This window comes from Podarcis tiliguerta, assembly GCF_965153285.1.
Source record: "Podarcis tiliguerta genome assembly, chromosome: 10".
Taxonomy (NCBI): Eukaryota; Metazoa; Chordata; class Lepidosauria; order Squamata; family Lacertidae; genus Podarcis; species Podarcis tiliguerta.
In genome coordinates, this window is record NC_139543.1 from 36,764,927 (window position 1) to 36,781,635 (window position 16,709).

Consider the following 16,709-nt stretch of genomic DNA (forward strand, 5'->3'; position numbering starts at 1 on the left):
TGAACTGAAATGGAGCTGCGCAATAGTAGCCTCTTTTGTTGTTCTTACTGGCTACAATGCATAGCACTGCAGGGATCCTCTGTGCTCACAGCACTCAGTAGATCACTTTAGTAGTTCACTTTAGTAGCACACTATACCATGACCTGGCCCCAAGGCCGGGATGGCCTTCTTTCCTACAGCTGTCCTTGGCTCTTCTTGTATTTCAACTCCTAAGAACTTAGTAGCTCCTAGAGTTGGAGCTCCATATGCACATCAAATCCTATAGGGAACTTATGGCCCTCCATCTGCATTGGCCATGCATCCTGGGGCCAATAAGAGTTCAGCAACATCTGGAGGGCAAAGGTTCCCCACATCTTCCTTGGAGGTTACAGAATTGTTTGCATTTCTGCAGCTGTCACATATCTAAGTCTCCCCTGAACATGAAGACCAAAAGGACCCTAAAGTATAATACGATGGATAATGCAAAACAGAAAGGCTACTCCTGTAATTCAAACTGAATACTGGGGAATGAACCTAAAGGCAGAGAAAATTGAATTGGTGCATCATTTCAATGTAATGAATCATGGTAGGACCATACATGGTGACTGAGATCAAGAATAGTTTACAGAACTTGAGGTGAACAGAATGAGCATTACAGATTCATAGCAGAGCATGTATTTTCATTTTAAATAAGTTGCAAAGGGTATCAACACTACTTTCATACAGTAGAGATTACCACCTTCATTAACAGGAGTTCTGTCACCAAAACTTTCTTCAAAACAAAACAAAACACCAACCACTGTACAAACACAAACCACCATTACATTTTTAATTTATATGTGGATACGATGGAGTCAAATTCTTTTGACAATATACTGGCACAGGCCTACAAAACCTTTAAATAATGAAACAGCACTTGCTTTGTTTAGTACATCGGATTTTCCCCCAGAGGGGAGATGAAAACAACAGAGAAGTGGATTTGGAGCTTGAGAGATGAACAAGAACTTGTTTGCACTTCCTAAAAAAAATTCAAACATCCCATCAAACTAGTAGTAGTATATTGCCTGACTGAACTAGTAAAAACTAGATTGCTTTTGTTTGTTTTATGATTTCCCAGATTGACAATGTCTTTAGTAAAAATCGGGTTGGGTGGAGTCATTTAGGGAGTGGCACCATTTTTGGGATTCAAGCGATGGGGCCAGCTTCCCTTACAAGGAAGGGGAAAACCTATTGTGGTACACTTGCCTTATTGACTTGGGCTCTGTGAAGTCCATATGCTAATACTCCGAATGATCAACCATTCCTTTTGGCTTTTGGTAACAAGTATTCTCATACAGTTAATATCAAAAAGAACTTTGTGCTCCACATTTGTAATTTCAAAGTTTCCATTTTTAAACTCCCCTAGCCGCAAGAAAGTAGTACATTGCCTCCCTTTTTTGCCACCAACAATTTTTTCCCCAACTTCCAGAGCCCCATGATGCAAAATATCATTTTGCCGGTCTTCTGTCCCAGTGACAACTTTAATTCTGCTAATTTTAATAGGTTTTTCAAAGACGATCATATAGAAATCTCCAGTCGAGGGAGCTTTGCCCCAGAAGTACTCGTCGACGCTACTATATGCCTTGCTTGCCTCGTAGTTTTCAAATACATTCATGTTAGTGTGCAGCTTGGCAGGTGGGTTATCAGGAAGGTCAAATGAATCCTCTTCAAAGTCATCATCTTTCAATTTATTCTCAGCACCCTTGTAGGATGAATAATATCCCATATGCTGGAAGAGAGATGGTTTGAAACGTATCACATCCTTTTGAGCCAACAGCCCACGGAAATGTATCAGCAGCCAGTCACAAGGCATTTCCTGGTAGAACATCAGCAAGAAATGGGCCAGGCGAGGGAGATCATGGGAATGGTACAACTTCCCAATGTAGCCCAACTTTGAAAATTCTAACGTCACCCAGTATGTTCCTTCTCGTGAGGTTATGACTTTCTTCACAACAGTCAAGAAGTTTTTTGCACACCGAACATCATCTTCTAGCATCACATAATAATCAGAAAGGTTAGCACAAAAGTTAAGCAAGAAAGCATAATCTACATTTTGCTTGGAACGAAATTTCACTCGGTCCTCTGGGTCATTATAGTTTCTCTTAAGGCCATCCAATACAGGATAGTATTCTTCAGGCGTATGGATCACCATTAATCTCCCGGCAATTACATGATGGGCAAATTTCTGTGAAATATCCTGAACCATCCCATCACACCAGGATGAATCAAACTCTGCCAGGTGGACCACTACTGCAATTTCCTTCAGCTCTTCATAACTTGACTGCTCAAAGATGGACTTGATTGTCTCCAGCAAATAATTCCCCTTTTTCCTTTTGACAGAGGACAGTCCAATGGTAAGATACCCTGAAAAGGAGAAGCAAATAATAATAATAATAATAATAATAATAATAATAATAATAATAATAATATTTAAAAATAGAGACTGCAAATATTGTCTGAACATGGGAACATAAAGAAGAGCCTACTGGATCAGGCTGATAGCCCATCTAGTCCAGCATTCTGTTTTCAAAGTGACCCACCACCTGCCTGTGGGAAACCTACAAGCAGGCCCCAAGCACAACAGCACCATCTCCTCTTATGGTTTCTAGCAGCTGGTATTGAGAACCATTACTTCCTCCAGCTGTGGAGACAGAGCATAGCCATCATGACTGGTGTCTCTGCAAGATAAAAGCAGAGTTGCTGTTTTATTCAAAATAAGTTGTCTGAAACACAAAGGCCATAGGAAATATATGGCCGGCAGGCCTTTTGCCTTTCCCCCTTTTAGATAGCAGATCCCATCCCAATATCACATCATAAATGGCTTTTGAAACTACCTAGTTTTGTGTGTCTGGTGGGTGGGTGGGAGAGATTTTTTTTTTACAAAGTAAAAGCTCTCCTGAATGCATATAATTGTGAAGATTTTTTGATTGCTTTAAGGATAATATATATTGGCTAATCTTGATACCTTTTCTCCTGAAAGATGTATTGGGAGCACATAGAGGCTATTGCATTAAACATCAGTTGTTAACTGCAGGAAGTAGTGTGAGATGTGAACTAAAAAGCCAGGAGGCATGTGTACAAAGATGCTGGCAGGAAAACAATATATTTACAATATTAATGCTATACACTCTGTTTGGGGAATGGGAATTTTAAAGTTATGGCTCACAAACTGTTTACAATTCCATCCATTAGGGAATAAATGGCAAATTAATGCCCCCCCCCCTTTGTACTTAAAAAGGAAATAAAGCAAGGACTCTGATCCAGTCATACTCATGCATTTTAAATTGTATTGGTGTCAGTGGGAGAATTAAGCTCTGCTGAAGTCTACACTATTTAACTCAATGCTCCTGAAATATCCTGAACCATAGCTAGATTATGCTTAAAAAATAGACTTTGGGTTGATTGGAGAAAATTGGATAACAACATGTTGGTGTCTTGAATTCAGACAACAAACATTCATCCAGAGCATGGAAAATGATCCATATTCATTGTGTATGGGTATCCAAAGAATAAAAAAACAGGCATTTTCTGAAACAACATGTGAACCAGAACACAGCTATCCTTTGAAACTGTGCTGCTCTGAATTTTGCAATGCAGTTCTCACACCATGTAGTGTGAACAAAAATGTAAATACAATGGTAAAGTGTGCATATAGATAAATATATTAGTGACAATAATGAACAAAAACGCACCGCATTAGGGGAAAATTGCTTTGCAAAACTGTATATTATGGAAAAATGCATATAAAATGTGCATAGCAAAAGAAATTCACATCAAAAAAATGTTGAATTAATTTCTCACGAGGTGTTTAAAAATAAATCAATCAATCACAAACTGGTGTAGACATGTGGAGAACTGACCTAAATGAAAAATGAGAAACTGAAATTGACATATTTGCTTATCGCTAACCCCACCTAAGTATCAATCCTATGCCCTTCCTAAAACTGTGCCACAACTTAGGGGGTTAAGAAGGCCTCTTCCTTTTTGTGTTCATGCACTCTGCACATATGACATACACATTCTGCGGGAAAGTAAAGTTTATCAATTGAATACTGAGTTAAAGCTTCTTTCACCCAACTCTACTAAGCAGCAACATCCAACTTGCAGTTTTTTCTCTGCTTGCTGCAATTAGGTCAGATAAAAATCTTGCTTTACTTAATGAAATCGAAATGTTCAGATACTTACTTTTTCTTAGCAAAGGTGTGCCAGCCAGATAGCGGTAGGAAACATTTATTGATCCTGAGAAATTGGACAGATCTTTAAATGTGTGAACGTATCGCTCTGAGTTTAATTGATGTGTGGCTGTTTCTCTGATTAACTGTTTGTCTCCATCCTAGCAGTTGGTAGAGAAACAGAAAAAAGCAAGACATTCACAATTCAGAAGCTAGTGTGAGGAATGGGCAGGGGTTTAGGGATGAAAACACATCCTTATACTGCAAATATCTGTAGATTAGTCCCTAATAGCCTGGTTATAAGCATGTGCAGGTGGTTTTAGGTAGAACCAAGCATTATCATTTGCATCAAAAACAGTATACATCCAACTTGATAGGGGATAGAGAAATGTATTCAGATATGTGATTCTGAATCTGCACTGTCAATATGTGCATATATTACTTGCTAAACTGGAGGATTAATGTACAGGATGTGGATCAGGAACACAATGTCTGTGTTTGGATAATCATATATTGGTTTATTAAACTGAAATATCAATACTTTTGTTATTTCAGACACTTTATTCTTTTTTGGCAAACAATTTGGGAAGGCTTCCAATTAACTACATTTTCCCATTTCTTTCAAATTCAGAAGCAATAATTAACAGCTTCAGAGCAAGTTGAGATGTTCAGTCAACCTCAAAGCAGAGTTTAACATCCTGGCTTGTTGAAAAGTTGTTAACTATACTGTCCTCATTTGGATGAAACAGGAAACATTGCTTAATTAGAGGTTGGCTGGTCTGACTAAAAGCAAGGAGGAATAAGGGGGCTGTGCTGAATACACAGTCAGAAGGTTAATTTGTATCTCTGCTTATCAAGCTGAGATAGAAGATCATCCAAAAGTTAAGAAAATATAACAATATTTTTTTTTGGGGGGGGGGGGAGTAGAATTAAATTCCAATGACAGTCAGATAGATAGACAGCTTGTTAAACACTGATGTTGTTTAACATGCCCGGGGAGATTAATAACTTTCCCATTTTTATCTGAATATAATGATATTATATATTACAATTATTTTCCCATGGAACATGAGTTCTGCCCATGAAGTACAGATCCATAACACTCCTTTGAAACAAGAACACAATGTGTTTCCAATAAAACAAATCCAGACTGTATGAAAGGTACTGCTGTACATTTCAGAACTACCTCCCGTGCAAGTGTCTTCTTCAATACACCTCAAAGCCAGCATCATCTATGTATATTGTAGCCATCTCTCTCAAGAGATGTGAAAACCGCTTTGCTGTAGCATCTCAAAGGAGGGTCTGCATTGAAATGTTGATTTTCCTTCTCTTTTCCATCGAAAACTCAATGCACATTTTAGGCAGTGTTGGTTAAGGCAGACTACTAGACACATGGAATGCATTCTGAATACGGCATGGAAACCTCAAAAGCTCTATGCCTCTATTTGTTGTATAATACTTTTGAAAAAGCTTCAAAAGTCCTTTTTTTTTTTTTTTGGAGGGGACAGTGCTGGTTTCAGATTTTACATTGACTTTGGCAGCAGTGTTGCCTCTGCCCATTGAGAACCAGCTCTGCCATTAGGAAGAGAGAAGTGACTCCATTAGCCATCAGATTTTGGCTGTCATGAAATGGCAGCCAACATTGTGACAGAGTGGTGCAGAGCTAACAACTTGCTCATAAATACAAGGAAGACAAAGGAACTTGTGGTGGACTTTAGGAGACAGAAGAGCAATGTCCAGCCACTTTTGATTGATGGGGTCTGTGTGGAGAGGGTAACAACGTTCAGATTTTTGGGCATTGAGTTACAAGAGGATCTGTCCTGGAGTGTCAACACAAGGGGGCTTGTGAAGAAGGCGCAGCAGAGACTGTATTTTTTGAGAATACTAAGGAAAAACCATCTTCCGCAGAGACTGCTGCTTGCCTTCTATCACTGTGCCATTGAGAGCGTGCTTACTTATGGCTTATGTGTGTGGTACGGAAGCTGTACTACCCAGGACAGGATGGGGTTGCACAGGGTTGTGAAGGCAGCAGAGAGCATTGTTGGCTGCCCACTCTCCACCTTAGAGCGGATTTACGCCACAAGGTGCCATAGGAAGGCACTGGACATAGTAAAAGATCCATCGCATCCTGGTCACTGTCTCTTCGAGCTCTTGCCGTCGGGACGGAGATACAGGACGATGAAGACAAGAACAAGCCGTCTTAAGAACAGCTTCTTCTCCAGAGCGATCTCGGCCCTGAATGGGAAGCCCGGACTTTGAAAGTCATCAAATCTCCTTTGCTGTATTTTACTATATTTTTTTAATTGGTGTTTTATGTATTTTACTATATTTCTTTTAATTAGTGTTTTTATGGAGCAGCCAAGTAATTTCGTTGTCCCCGAAGGGGGCAATGACAATAAAGATATTATTATTATTATTATTATTATTATTATTATAACATTGTTGTTGTTGCTACAGAGAGGGATATTCTGCCTCAGGTGCCAAAATAACCTAGCTGGCTTTGAATACTATGCTCCATGACTTGGGCACTATATGTTGTTATATCTCAGGCAGGAACATGCCAACCCTGTGCCCATTGGCTTTTCTCTCCCCCAGGAATGAATCCATACCACCTCCCAGATGGAAAGGGCAAGGCATACAGAAAATACTTCTCCTCCACCTCACACTTTTTATTTACTTAGAGAGGGTAGGTGAAAAGGTAGCAACATCAAGGAGGTGGAGCAACAGAAGGTTCTAGGTTGAGGGGTCATTCCTGGACAATGTGCCTTGGCAATGACCCAACCATGCCAATCCCTGACACCATCCCACATATAATCTTCCCTGGCATCCTCATCTTACCATTTTCCCCTTGGATAAGTGAGCATCTTTATCACTCCTCCCACCACCTTGACATGAGTATTCAGAGGGCTAAGGATTTAACTGATCCATGGAATCTGTATAATTCTTTTTCTCATGAATTTGAATTTCTGAGAAAGGAAGCTCTCAAAAATGTATGTGGCTTTCTCATTAGTCTTTCTTATTATGAGGGACACATAAAATATATCAGATAGTCCAGGAAGAAGAAGAACAACAAAAGTGACAAGTTCCAACATCCTAATATATAGGATAAGCTCAGATGTAACATGAAACCATGGTCTGCTTAGCTAAACTGTGGTTTGTTTTAACATTTGAGCTTCAGTCTACTCACAAGCTGTGGTTTGTTTGGCACTGACAATGCAGGATCTGCAACCATGGTCTGAAGCTAGTTTGCAAGTCATAAAAGGTAAAGGTACCCCTGCCCGTACGGGCCAGTCTTGACAGACTCTAGGGTTGTGCGCCCATCTCACTCAAAGAGGCCGAGGGCCAGCGCTGTCCAAAGACACTTCCAGGTCACGTGGCCAGCATGAAATCGCTGCTCTGGCAAGCCAGAGCCGCACACGGAAACGCCGTTTACCTTCCCGCTAGTAAGCGGTCCCTATTTATCTACTTGCACCCGAGAGTGCTTTCGAACTGCTAGGTTGGCAGGCGCTGGGACCGAACAGCGGGAGCGCACCCCGCCGCGGGGATTCGAACCGCCGACCTTTCGATCGGCAAGCCCTAGGCGCTGAGGCTTTAACCCACAGTGCCACTCGCGTCCCATGCAAGTCATAGGTTGTACCATATATATTAACAAAAACCACAAAGTGCCTCAAGATCATAGCTTGTCTGAAAGTTTAGATCATGATGTGTGAACTTAACTATGGTGAGTACAAAGCATTACTTCTCATTATGTCTAATCTCAGACACTGGATGAACCATAAAATCTCGGAAGAACTAGACAAACACAGCAAAGGCTCAGCAATGAGATGTGCCAAATTTGTTTTGAAAGATACAATGGAGGGAAAACACATTTTATTATAAAGAAGTCAAATAAAGCACAATACATCATGCCATCTGGGAAGTTCACAAAAAGATCTAAAGACAAGCAAAACAGAAACAGCATAAACCACAATAAATAAAAAATCCCAAATATGTAACTGTGGGATTTTGAAGCAATTAGCAAACCAAAGGAGGCATCAGCCAGATTGACAGAAAATATGGTATAAGCCACATCACATCTAATCACAAGTTAGGGGTTGTTAATAAATAAAATCCTGCCTACAATCTTAATGCAGATGGTGCCACAAAAAGAAGCCATATATCAAAAGCTGAGCAGAATACAAAAAATAAAAAGGACCAAATGTTGGGTTCTCTTACTTGGAAATGTCTTGCTGGCTGAAGCCTGAACAGCCATATACAAAAGTGAATCCTTTCTGTGGTGTTTTAATAGCAAGGAATTTTGTAATCAATTGGAAAAACAATTTATTTACTTTGCCCAGTTCTTCTAAGTTGGGAGAATCCTCCCTTCAAAGTCATCTTGGGTGGGCAAATGTGGAGGACAAACCACAGCCCATCCATTTCATACTCTCTCTTTTTTGTGGGTTTCCAGAAGCAGCTGGCTGGTTGCCACTGGAAAGAGAATACATGGACCTTTGGTCAGAGCCAACATGGCCGTTTGTTCTCCCCCCAATAAAAACACACACACTTAGGAAGTGGCTGAAGGATTCTAAATGACTCCAGCTGAAGACAAACCAGAACTGTATGTTTGCATCTTCAGCATCCAGCATCCAGTATCCTGAAACCTTCTACCCCTTTCCCCTGGCCAACATTGCTAGAGCTTTGGGTAGATTCCATCTTTTTCTGAACTCAAGATGTGCAGCATGGCTGATGTTTCAGTGCTTCACATTTGCTCAATAAATCATGCAGAAATGAAGAGAAGGCTCCAACAGGCAGTGCTATCATTGCTTTCAGACCCATCTCCTCAGCAAATAAGTAATTATTCACTCTGTCTCACAGCCCACAGATAGTTCAGCAATCCCTTTGGACAAGCTATCACACATTTTATGACTCACAGGAGAGGACACTGCCCACCCTCACATACCTGTATTTGTTTTTGTTATCCAATAGTTTTAAAGGGTAGTTTGTTCCATACACCAAACTTACCAAGACATAGCTATCTTCAATGTATAAGTTCATGAACAACAAGCAGATGACAAGGACTCCTAGGAAGGAAACTGCAGATCGCTTTCTCAAGCATCTCATTTTGTCCAGATAATTCAGTGTGAATCTCATATGGAGAAAGGCATAGGGCATCTCCTAAGGGAGAAAAACATAGGGAAATTAGGTTTTCTGTAAAGCTCTTGTGGGAAACAATTGGTAAGGTGAAATTTTAAAAACACTACAAAACTTTTGCTCCTCAGAATTTCTTACATCTCTTTGTGTCTTTATCAGCTGCTTCATGTTATATAAGAAATCATAAACTGAATTTCATAGCCTAATGTTTACAAACATGGAAAAGCTTGACATATGAAGTAGTAGTAGTAGTAGTAATAATAATAATAATAATAATAATAATAATAATAATAATAATAATATCCAGTGTAAAGACATCACACCAATTTCTTACTGATCTCTCTCAAATATAGCTTGTGTCTAAAACACTATGCCATCGTTTTTAAAAAATGGCTGACACCATACACATTACACAAGGTGGTTTTCAAGAAATGTGCACAATTCACTAGGTGTGCAGAGCTTTTGGCCATCCACATGTTGTTGAAGTACCATTTGCATCACCCCTGACTATTGGCCATGCTTGTTAGGGCTGATAGGAATTGAACGATATTGCTAAATATCATAAAAGAATGAATGAATTGGACAATGTCTGGCCAAAAACACTTCAAAATGCCATAAACCATAGCAGCAGAACATGCAATGAAAAGCCTGCGAAAATAGATAGGTTTGTAACACTTTCTTTAAAATCAGAAGCTACCTGCATATTTTTTGGAAGGGAATACCACAGGATAGAAGCCACCACTACGAAGGTTTTACCAGTGGAGGTAACAAAACCACACACACATTCTTTTCTTGCTCCCTCGGTGAAAGGAAGAACACACAAAGCACAAGGCACAGACATTCCATGTCTGCCCCAGAGTAATAATAACAAAATACTACCAACATTTATGTTTCTCCAATCTGAAATTGTTTACTCATCTCTACAAAATTTAGTCAAGTTGTATGGGCCTGAACTGAGACTGTAGTGTTGGGAATTGATCAGTGAATGTATGAAAACAGTAAGAATTCAAACAAGGCATGGCAAGTACAAATGGCAAGCAACTGAAGCAGAAGTTTTGCCTTAATAATGTTTACAGCTGGTGACAAAAATGCTAGTTGTTTTCTGCTTTAATAATCCAGCTTTCATTGAACTCTCTCACATGGTTCTACCTGAAATAGGTCACGTTACTCTGCAGCATAGCAGGGTGAGTCCCATAACAAGTTTGAAATTCCATGCGAGAGACCTGAATCTGTTCAGGGTGCTTCCAGATGAGAGATGAAAATTGCAAATGCTTCACTGAGATATCACAGGTGAGTCTTAAAACTGCATTTGGATTTCCCCTGGAAAGGGTAAATCTGAATAAAATTGGGGGCGGGGAATAGGAAACGGCATTCTGATGACAACAATGTTGTGTGGACACTGCAAAAAGGAACCTTGTACACATGAAGAAGAACACTGACCCAGAATTATCACCCATCCGGAGGCCTCATTTATATGTTCATATATAAGTCTTTATCAAGACCTACACAAAGCAGCCTTCAGAAATCTACAGATATTTATTGGGAGGTGGGGATGCAGCAAAAGATATGTTTGGAAGAGCTACATCTGAAAAGAAAATTATCAGATACAACTGGAAAGTTCAGGGCTTAAATAAATAAATAAAAATGCTGGAGCCATACCAAGGATGTATTGAAACAGCAATGTCATAGGTGTGGCGCAGCATAATATTGCATGTGTCAAAAAACTTATTTGTACTTTTATAATCACTAGATGGCAGCATGGATGCATATTATCTTCTTTCCTAGCTCTGTTTGCCTTACTGCTTTTTTCATTAGGTTCTCTAAATGCATCACCTGTTTTTCTTTTTAGCACACTTAGAACCAAATCTGACTTAACACTTTCCCTACATGGAGGAATCCATATGAAAAGTTTATATCAGAATCCCAAACCCACATGGGTTTCTTTTTCTTTTTATTTGCTGTTGTTGAGGAGGAAAACCTGAAAGAATAAGATGAAAACTGTCTGTTTCTGCTCCTAAAGGCATGCGTCCCATATCAAGTAATGAGATGACTATGTATTAAACAGAAAAGTGAAACATGGGATAATTAACATTTTCTTTTTTTTAATTAAAAAAATTCACAAATTGCAACCAGGCAGAAAGCACAGGCAAAGAAAAGAAAAAGCCTCAGAGTAGAGGAAGGGTGTGTGGGTTGAGAAAAATGGAAATGTTAATTTGCTCCTGCATTTGGGAATAAAGAGACAAAGACAATGAGAATGAGTTAAACTAAGGAACACAAGTTAATTAATTAATTTGGGCTGCAATGCTAAAGCTGTCCAAAGATGAAGAACAGTTTGATGTGGCCTAAGTGCATGTCTGGAAACATAATTTTGCTGTTAAGTTCATGCCAAAAGACAAATAAGCACAAGGCAACCCCAGCCAGTTTCAAAATAACATGCACAATTAGAATGTCTCCTGGTGTTCTTGGCTTGGCCTTCTATTTTACAAACACTTGGCTGGTAAAGAGTTAGAGCTGGAAAACATAAACTCTACATGGCACTGACATGCACTATTCCCCCCCCCCCCAATATGTGTTGCTCTGGATTGTATATCTTTACAATTTATGGCTCAATTGTTGTTCTGCCTCGCTGACACACTGGTGGTATTTAGGGGTTGACCATATCAAAGCCCCATCCTCATCACTCAAGTAAGAGAGCAACTTTTCTGCTGGTTCTTCAGTACTTCACCAGTACTCAGCCACACTAGCACACCAGCAGTCTGGATTCCTTCAAAGCTCCTACATTAACAGTCCCTTTTCGTCACATATTTAGGACCATTAGTGTAGCTCTCTGTCATTTTATCCAGAATTAAAGGAAATGTGGCTATTCAAGGGAAATGTAGAGGCAGTGAGAGATTTTACTTTCTTGGGCTCCATGATCACTGCAGATGGTGACAGCAGTCACGAAATTAAAAGGCGCCTGCTTCTTGGGAGGAAAACAATGACAAACCTGGACAGCATCTTAAAAAGCAGAGACATCACCTTGCCAACAAAGGTCCGTATAGTCAAAGCTATGGTTTTCCCAGTAGTGATGTATGGAAGTGAGAGCTGGACCATAAAGAAGGCTGATTGCCAAAGAATTGATGCTTTTGAATTATGGTGTTGGAGGAAACTCTTGAGAGTCCCATGGACTGCAAGAAGATCAAACCTATCCATTCTGAAGGAAATCAGACCTGAGTGCTTACTGGAAGGACAGATCCTGAAGCTGAGGCTCCAATACTTTGGCCACCTCATGAGAAGAGAAGGCTGCCTGGAAAGGACCCTGATGTTGGGAAAGATGGAGGGCACAAGGAGAAGGGGACAACAGAGGACAAGATGGTTGGACAGTGTTCTCAAAGATACCAGCATGAGTTTGACCAAACTGTGGGAGGCAGTGGACGACAGGTGTGCCTGGTGTGCTCTGGTCCATGGGGTCACGAAGAGTTGGACACGACTAAACAACTAAACAACAACAGAGGGGGGTTTTTTTTGGGGGGGGGGGTTCCCCAGTGGAAACAGGGCCCGTGTTTTCAATCTCTTCCTGCTTGTTCACCACATTAAACACAGTGGCATTCAAAGATGGGTCTGCCCATGATGTTGTCATGGAAACATTGCTTTCTTGCGGTGCCATGTGTGAGGTGTGTTTGTTTTAATCCGTGGGGAGCAGACCTGAATGGAGTCCTTGTTGGACCCATTCAGACCCACCCGTCAGAGGGAGCCCACCACAGGCCTGCCCACCCTTAACCCAATTGTGCAGGCAGGCTGAATTCAAGATATCCACTTGGAGCAAATGGGCTGTGGCATCTTCCTGTGGCAGGGATTCCTGTCTGTTCTGGCTGCTGTGGCTGTGGGCTGGCCTGGTCCCTCAAAGCCGCTCTTAGTGGTAATTTGCCATGCGCCACATGCAGCTGTTGGTGGGGCTGAATCCAACAGTGGGCAGGGTGAAATCAGGGATGCAGTGTGGGGGCTTCTATAGGGGCCATGGTCCTGGGCATGAATTTTTGAAGGGGTGTGAAGCAGGCAGCCCCACACAGGTGCCCCCAACATTGTCCAGCATTCCTTTCCCAGGCATTGGAGGAACCAACGCTCACAAAGAGGGACACCAGGATGGGCCATGCTGGGAGTGCAGGCATGGGGGGCGGGGCGGATCACACCCGCCAAGTACGGCATCAGCTGGCCGGTCTCCCGCCTGCACCACAAGAGCAGCAGCAGTGCCAGGAGCAGCAGGATCCAAGACAGTGGCTCTGTGGACAGCAGCAGTGCTGCTGCTATAGAGCCAGTCACACAGCCCCATCATGCTGGTCCTACAGTGCTTGACACATCTCTTACAACAGAGGTCAGCAACCTTTTTCAGCCGTGGGTCGTTCCACCATCCCTCAGACCATGTGGTGGGCCAGACTATCTATCATCTATCTATCATCTATCTATCATCTATCTATATCTATCTATCTATCATCTATCTATCTATCTATCTATCATCTATATCTATCTATCTATATCTATATCTATCTATCTATCATCTATCTATCATCTATCTATCTATCTATCTATATCTATCTATCTATCTATCTATCTATCTATCTATCTATCTATCTATCATCTATCTATCTATCTATCTATCTATCATCTATCTATCATCTATCTATCTATCTATCTATCTATCTATCTATCTATCTATCTATCTTTTTGGGGGGTGAACGAATTCCTATGCCCCACAAATAACCCAGAGATGCTTTTTAAAATAAAATCACACATTCTACTCATGTAAAAACACCAGGCAGGCCCCACAAATAACCCAGAGATGCATTTTAAATAAAAGGACATATTCTACTCATGTAAAAGCATGCTGATTCCCAGACCATTCGTGGCCGGATTGAGAAGGCAATTGGGCCAGAATCGGCCCACAGGCCTTAGGTTGCCTACCTCTGTCTTAGAGGCACTACCAGGAGACAGCCCAACGCAGCCCAGTTCAGTGCCCACAGCCACTGCTTTGCCTCCTCTGGTCTCAGTGGCATTGTGCTTCTGGATTCCAGTTGGAGGAGAGCATCGCTCTTGATTTTTGAGGGGGCGGCGGAATGGGGGTGCCTGCAGTCAGCAGTGAGGGCTGGAATGCTGTGGCTGGCTCCTTCACTCTCTGTCCCCTGCCCCCCAGTGTGTGTGCACCCTCTGTTCAGAGGAAACAGGTACTTGGTGGGGGGGAGGAGGAATCAAAGACATTGCTTTCCCTATCCCTTGCTGCTTCTGTCATTTCCCCCGCATCCACCGCATTCTAATTCCTATGTTAATCACATGGGCTACCCCAGCCAAACAATGATCAAATAGCGAATGAGATGGTGTTACAACGCTACACATCCATTCCTCTTGGCCATGTGGTGATGTCAGTGAAGGCATTCAAAGTCAATAGAGAGTAAGAGCACTAGTAGCTGAAGCCATCAATCTCATCCATGATTTCAGCCAAGTGGGTATCACACCGTAACTGAAGGCCATCACAAAGCTATATGGTCAATTGTATTTGCCTGCATAACAACGCCCCTGAAGACAAACAAAGCCAACTGAGAAAGAAACTGAGAAGAAGCTGGAGCAACGCTGCAAACACTGTCACAGACACTGTGGGAAATTGTCAGAAGGGTGTGGAGCTTTTGATGCAGCTCAACATTTGTACAAAATAAAATAATTAGTTTTGTCTTAGCCCTGCTTAATTGCCAGCATCAAAAATCCTAGCACTGCAGTCCTAAGCAAACTAATTTGGAAGTAACATTTTGCATTGATGGAAACTGCTCTGAGGTAAACATGGTTAGGATTGGGCTGTAAAACAAATATTGGGCATCATTTAGCTTTAATAAACGCTTATCAAAAGCAAGTGACATGTTCCACCTACGAAATCATTCAGAGACTGTTGCAAGACTTGTGAACTTGCTTACAGTACTTTGCAAATGCTTCTTCCTGAAATAGTATCAACCTATTGCACTTGTCAGCAGCTATGGTTGCCTTTCTTTGTGCTTGGCCAATTTATGTCTCTTCTTTTGCTCTTAAAAGACTGCACACGATGCCCTCAGGGTTATGTACTATCTCACCTTCACCAACTGACAACTCCAGACAGTGGGAGGATGCTTAAAAATACCCACCTGAGCAACACAATCCTTTACAAGGATAATATGTGAAGGTGTTCAATACTGTGCCATAGTTTTTCCTTAATGCATGCATTTACAAATATAGGACCTAATTTTTCAGCTATTGTTGGCATTGAACTGGAAATTAAGACGAATTAAACTGTGGTCCATGGTCACATGTAGACTTCCAGTAAAATTACTCTTTGTCCTATGGAGAAAGCTTGGTAATATTTATCAGCAAGGAGCAGAACATTTTTTACCAATATACAACAGACAGGAAAATGTCATCAAGTGGCTAAGAAGAAATGTATTGTGGGAATAATGGCAGAAAATGTAGGGATGAGTGGATTATTTCTGCCCCCAAATAGAAGCAGCACCAGGAGTTTCTTCTGTTAATGGTAGAAGCATTAAAAAGTGGACTCAGGGCAGACACCTTCCTAAAGTCCACATTCTCATTTACTTCAAAGTTCTCTACCCATTTTGAAATGTAATCTTTATTTGCAGACACCACTACACTTTGTCACTCTTTTAATTGCCTTTGCGCACATCTTTCATCTGACATTTTAATTGATTTGCCTTTCATTGATTGTCATGTGCATATGTCATCTTCTATCCCATCCTTATTTTAAGGGCACGGAGCATTTATAAAATCACCCCTAAGGAATGAGTCATGCCAGAAATGAATGATCACAACACCTGTCAACACTTCCCATAAATTAGCTTTAAAATTGCTCTACAACCTTTTCAAGAGTTAGCACTCAAATCCTGTGCTGGATGGGACTGCCACTTAACCCAGTTTTCCCATTACTGCAGACTATAGTTCCAGGCATGGAACTCTCTTTCAAAGAAAGAACAAAAATGTAGGATCCCAAACTCTGAGTGCCTGTCACAAGGTGAGGTAACTGCCATCGGTCGCAGGATCCACATGGGCAGCAGATTGAGCCTCCAGTAAATGTTTCACCTGCTGCTTCTGCAGCTGTCAGATGAGCCTACTTACTCCTTGGCATGCCCCTCATGCCACTTCTACAGCAGCCTTGTGGAGGTAACGCTCCTCTTTGCAAAGGCACACCTCGCACCAGACATGCAACAGTGTGTCAAGGAGCATTGCGCCTGCTTTCTCCCTGACCTTTTGTCCTCTCACAATTTGTTTGTTAGACAAGATAGCTTGGCTGGAGCATGACGGGGAACGCAGAGGTAATCAAGTATCGGGGGGGAACATTTGAGGGAATCACCTGCTGACTCGTGTATTTGCTAATACTGGAAA

At 41.3% G+C, this 16,709-nt stretch overlaps 1 protein-coding gene across 5 annotated transcripts in view; it reads right to left on the reverse strand.

Moving 5' to 3' along the window:
- Positions 1 to 644: 644 nt before the first annotated feature.
- Positions 645 to 16,709, reverse strand: part of MGAT4C (MGAT4 family member C) — a 309,266-nt gene continuing 293,201 nt past the window's right edge. For all 5 annotated transcript variants that reach the window (XM_083400976.1, XM_083400979.1, XM_083400977.1 and 2 more), the window contains 3 exons: positions 9,192 to 9,344; positions 4,204 to 4,351; positions 645 to 2,382 (listed from right to left, as the gene is read on the reverse strand). In XM_083400976.1, the coding sequence (XP_083257102.1) occupies positions 1,226 to 2,382; positions 4,204 to 4,351; positions 9,192 to 9,344 (1,458 nt within the window). In that variant the 3' untranslated portion in view covers positions 645 to 1,225. The remainder of the gene's footprint in view (positions 2,383 to 4,203; positions 4,352 to 9,191; positions 9,345 to 16,709) is intronic.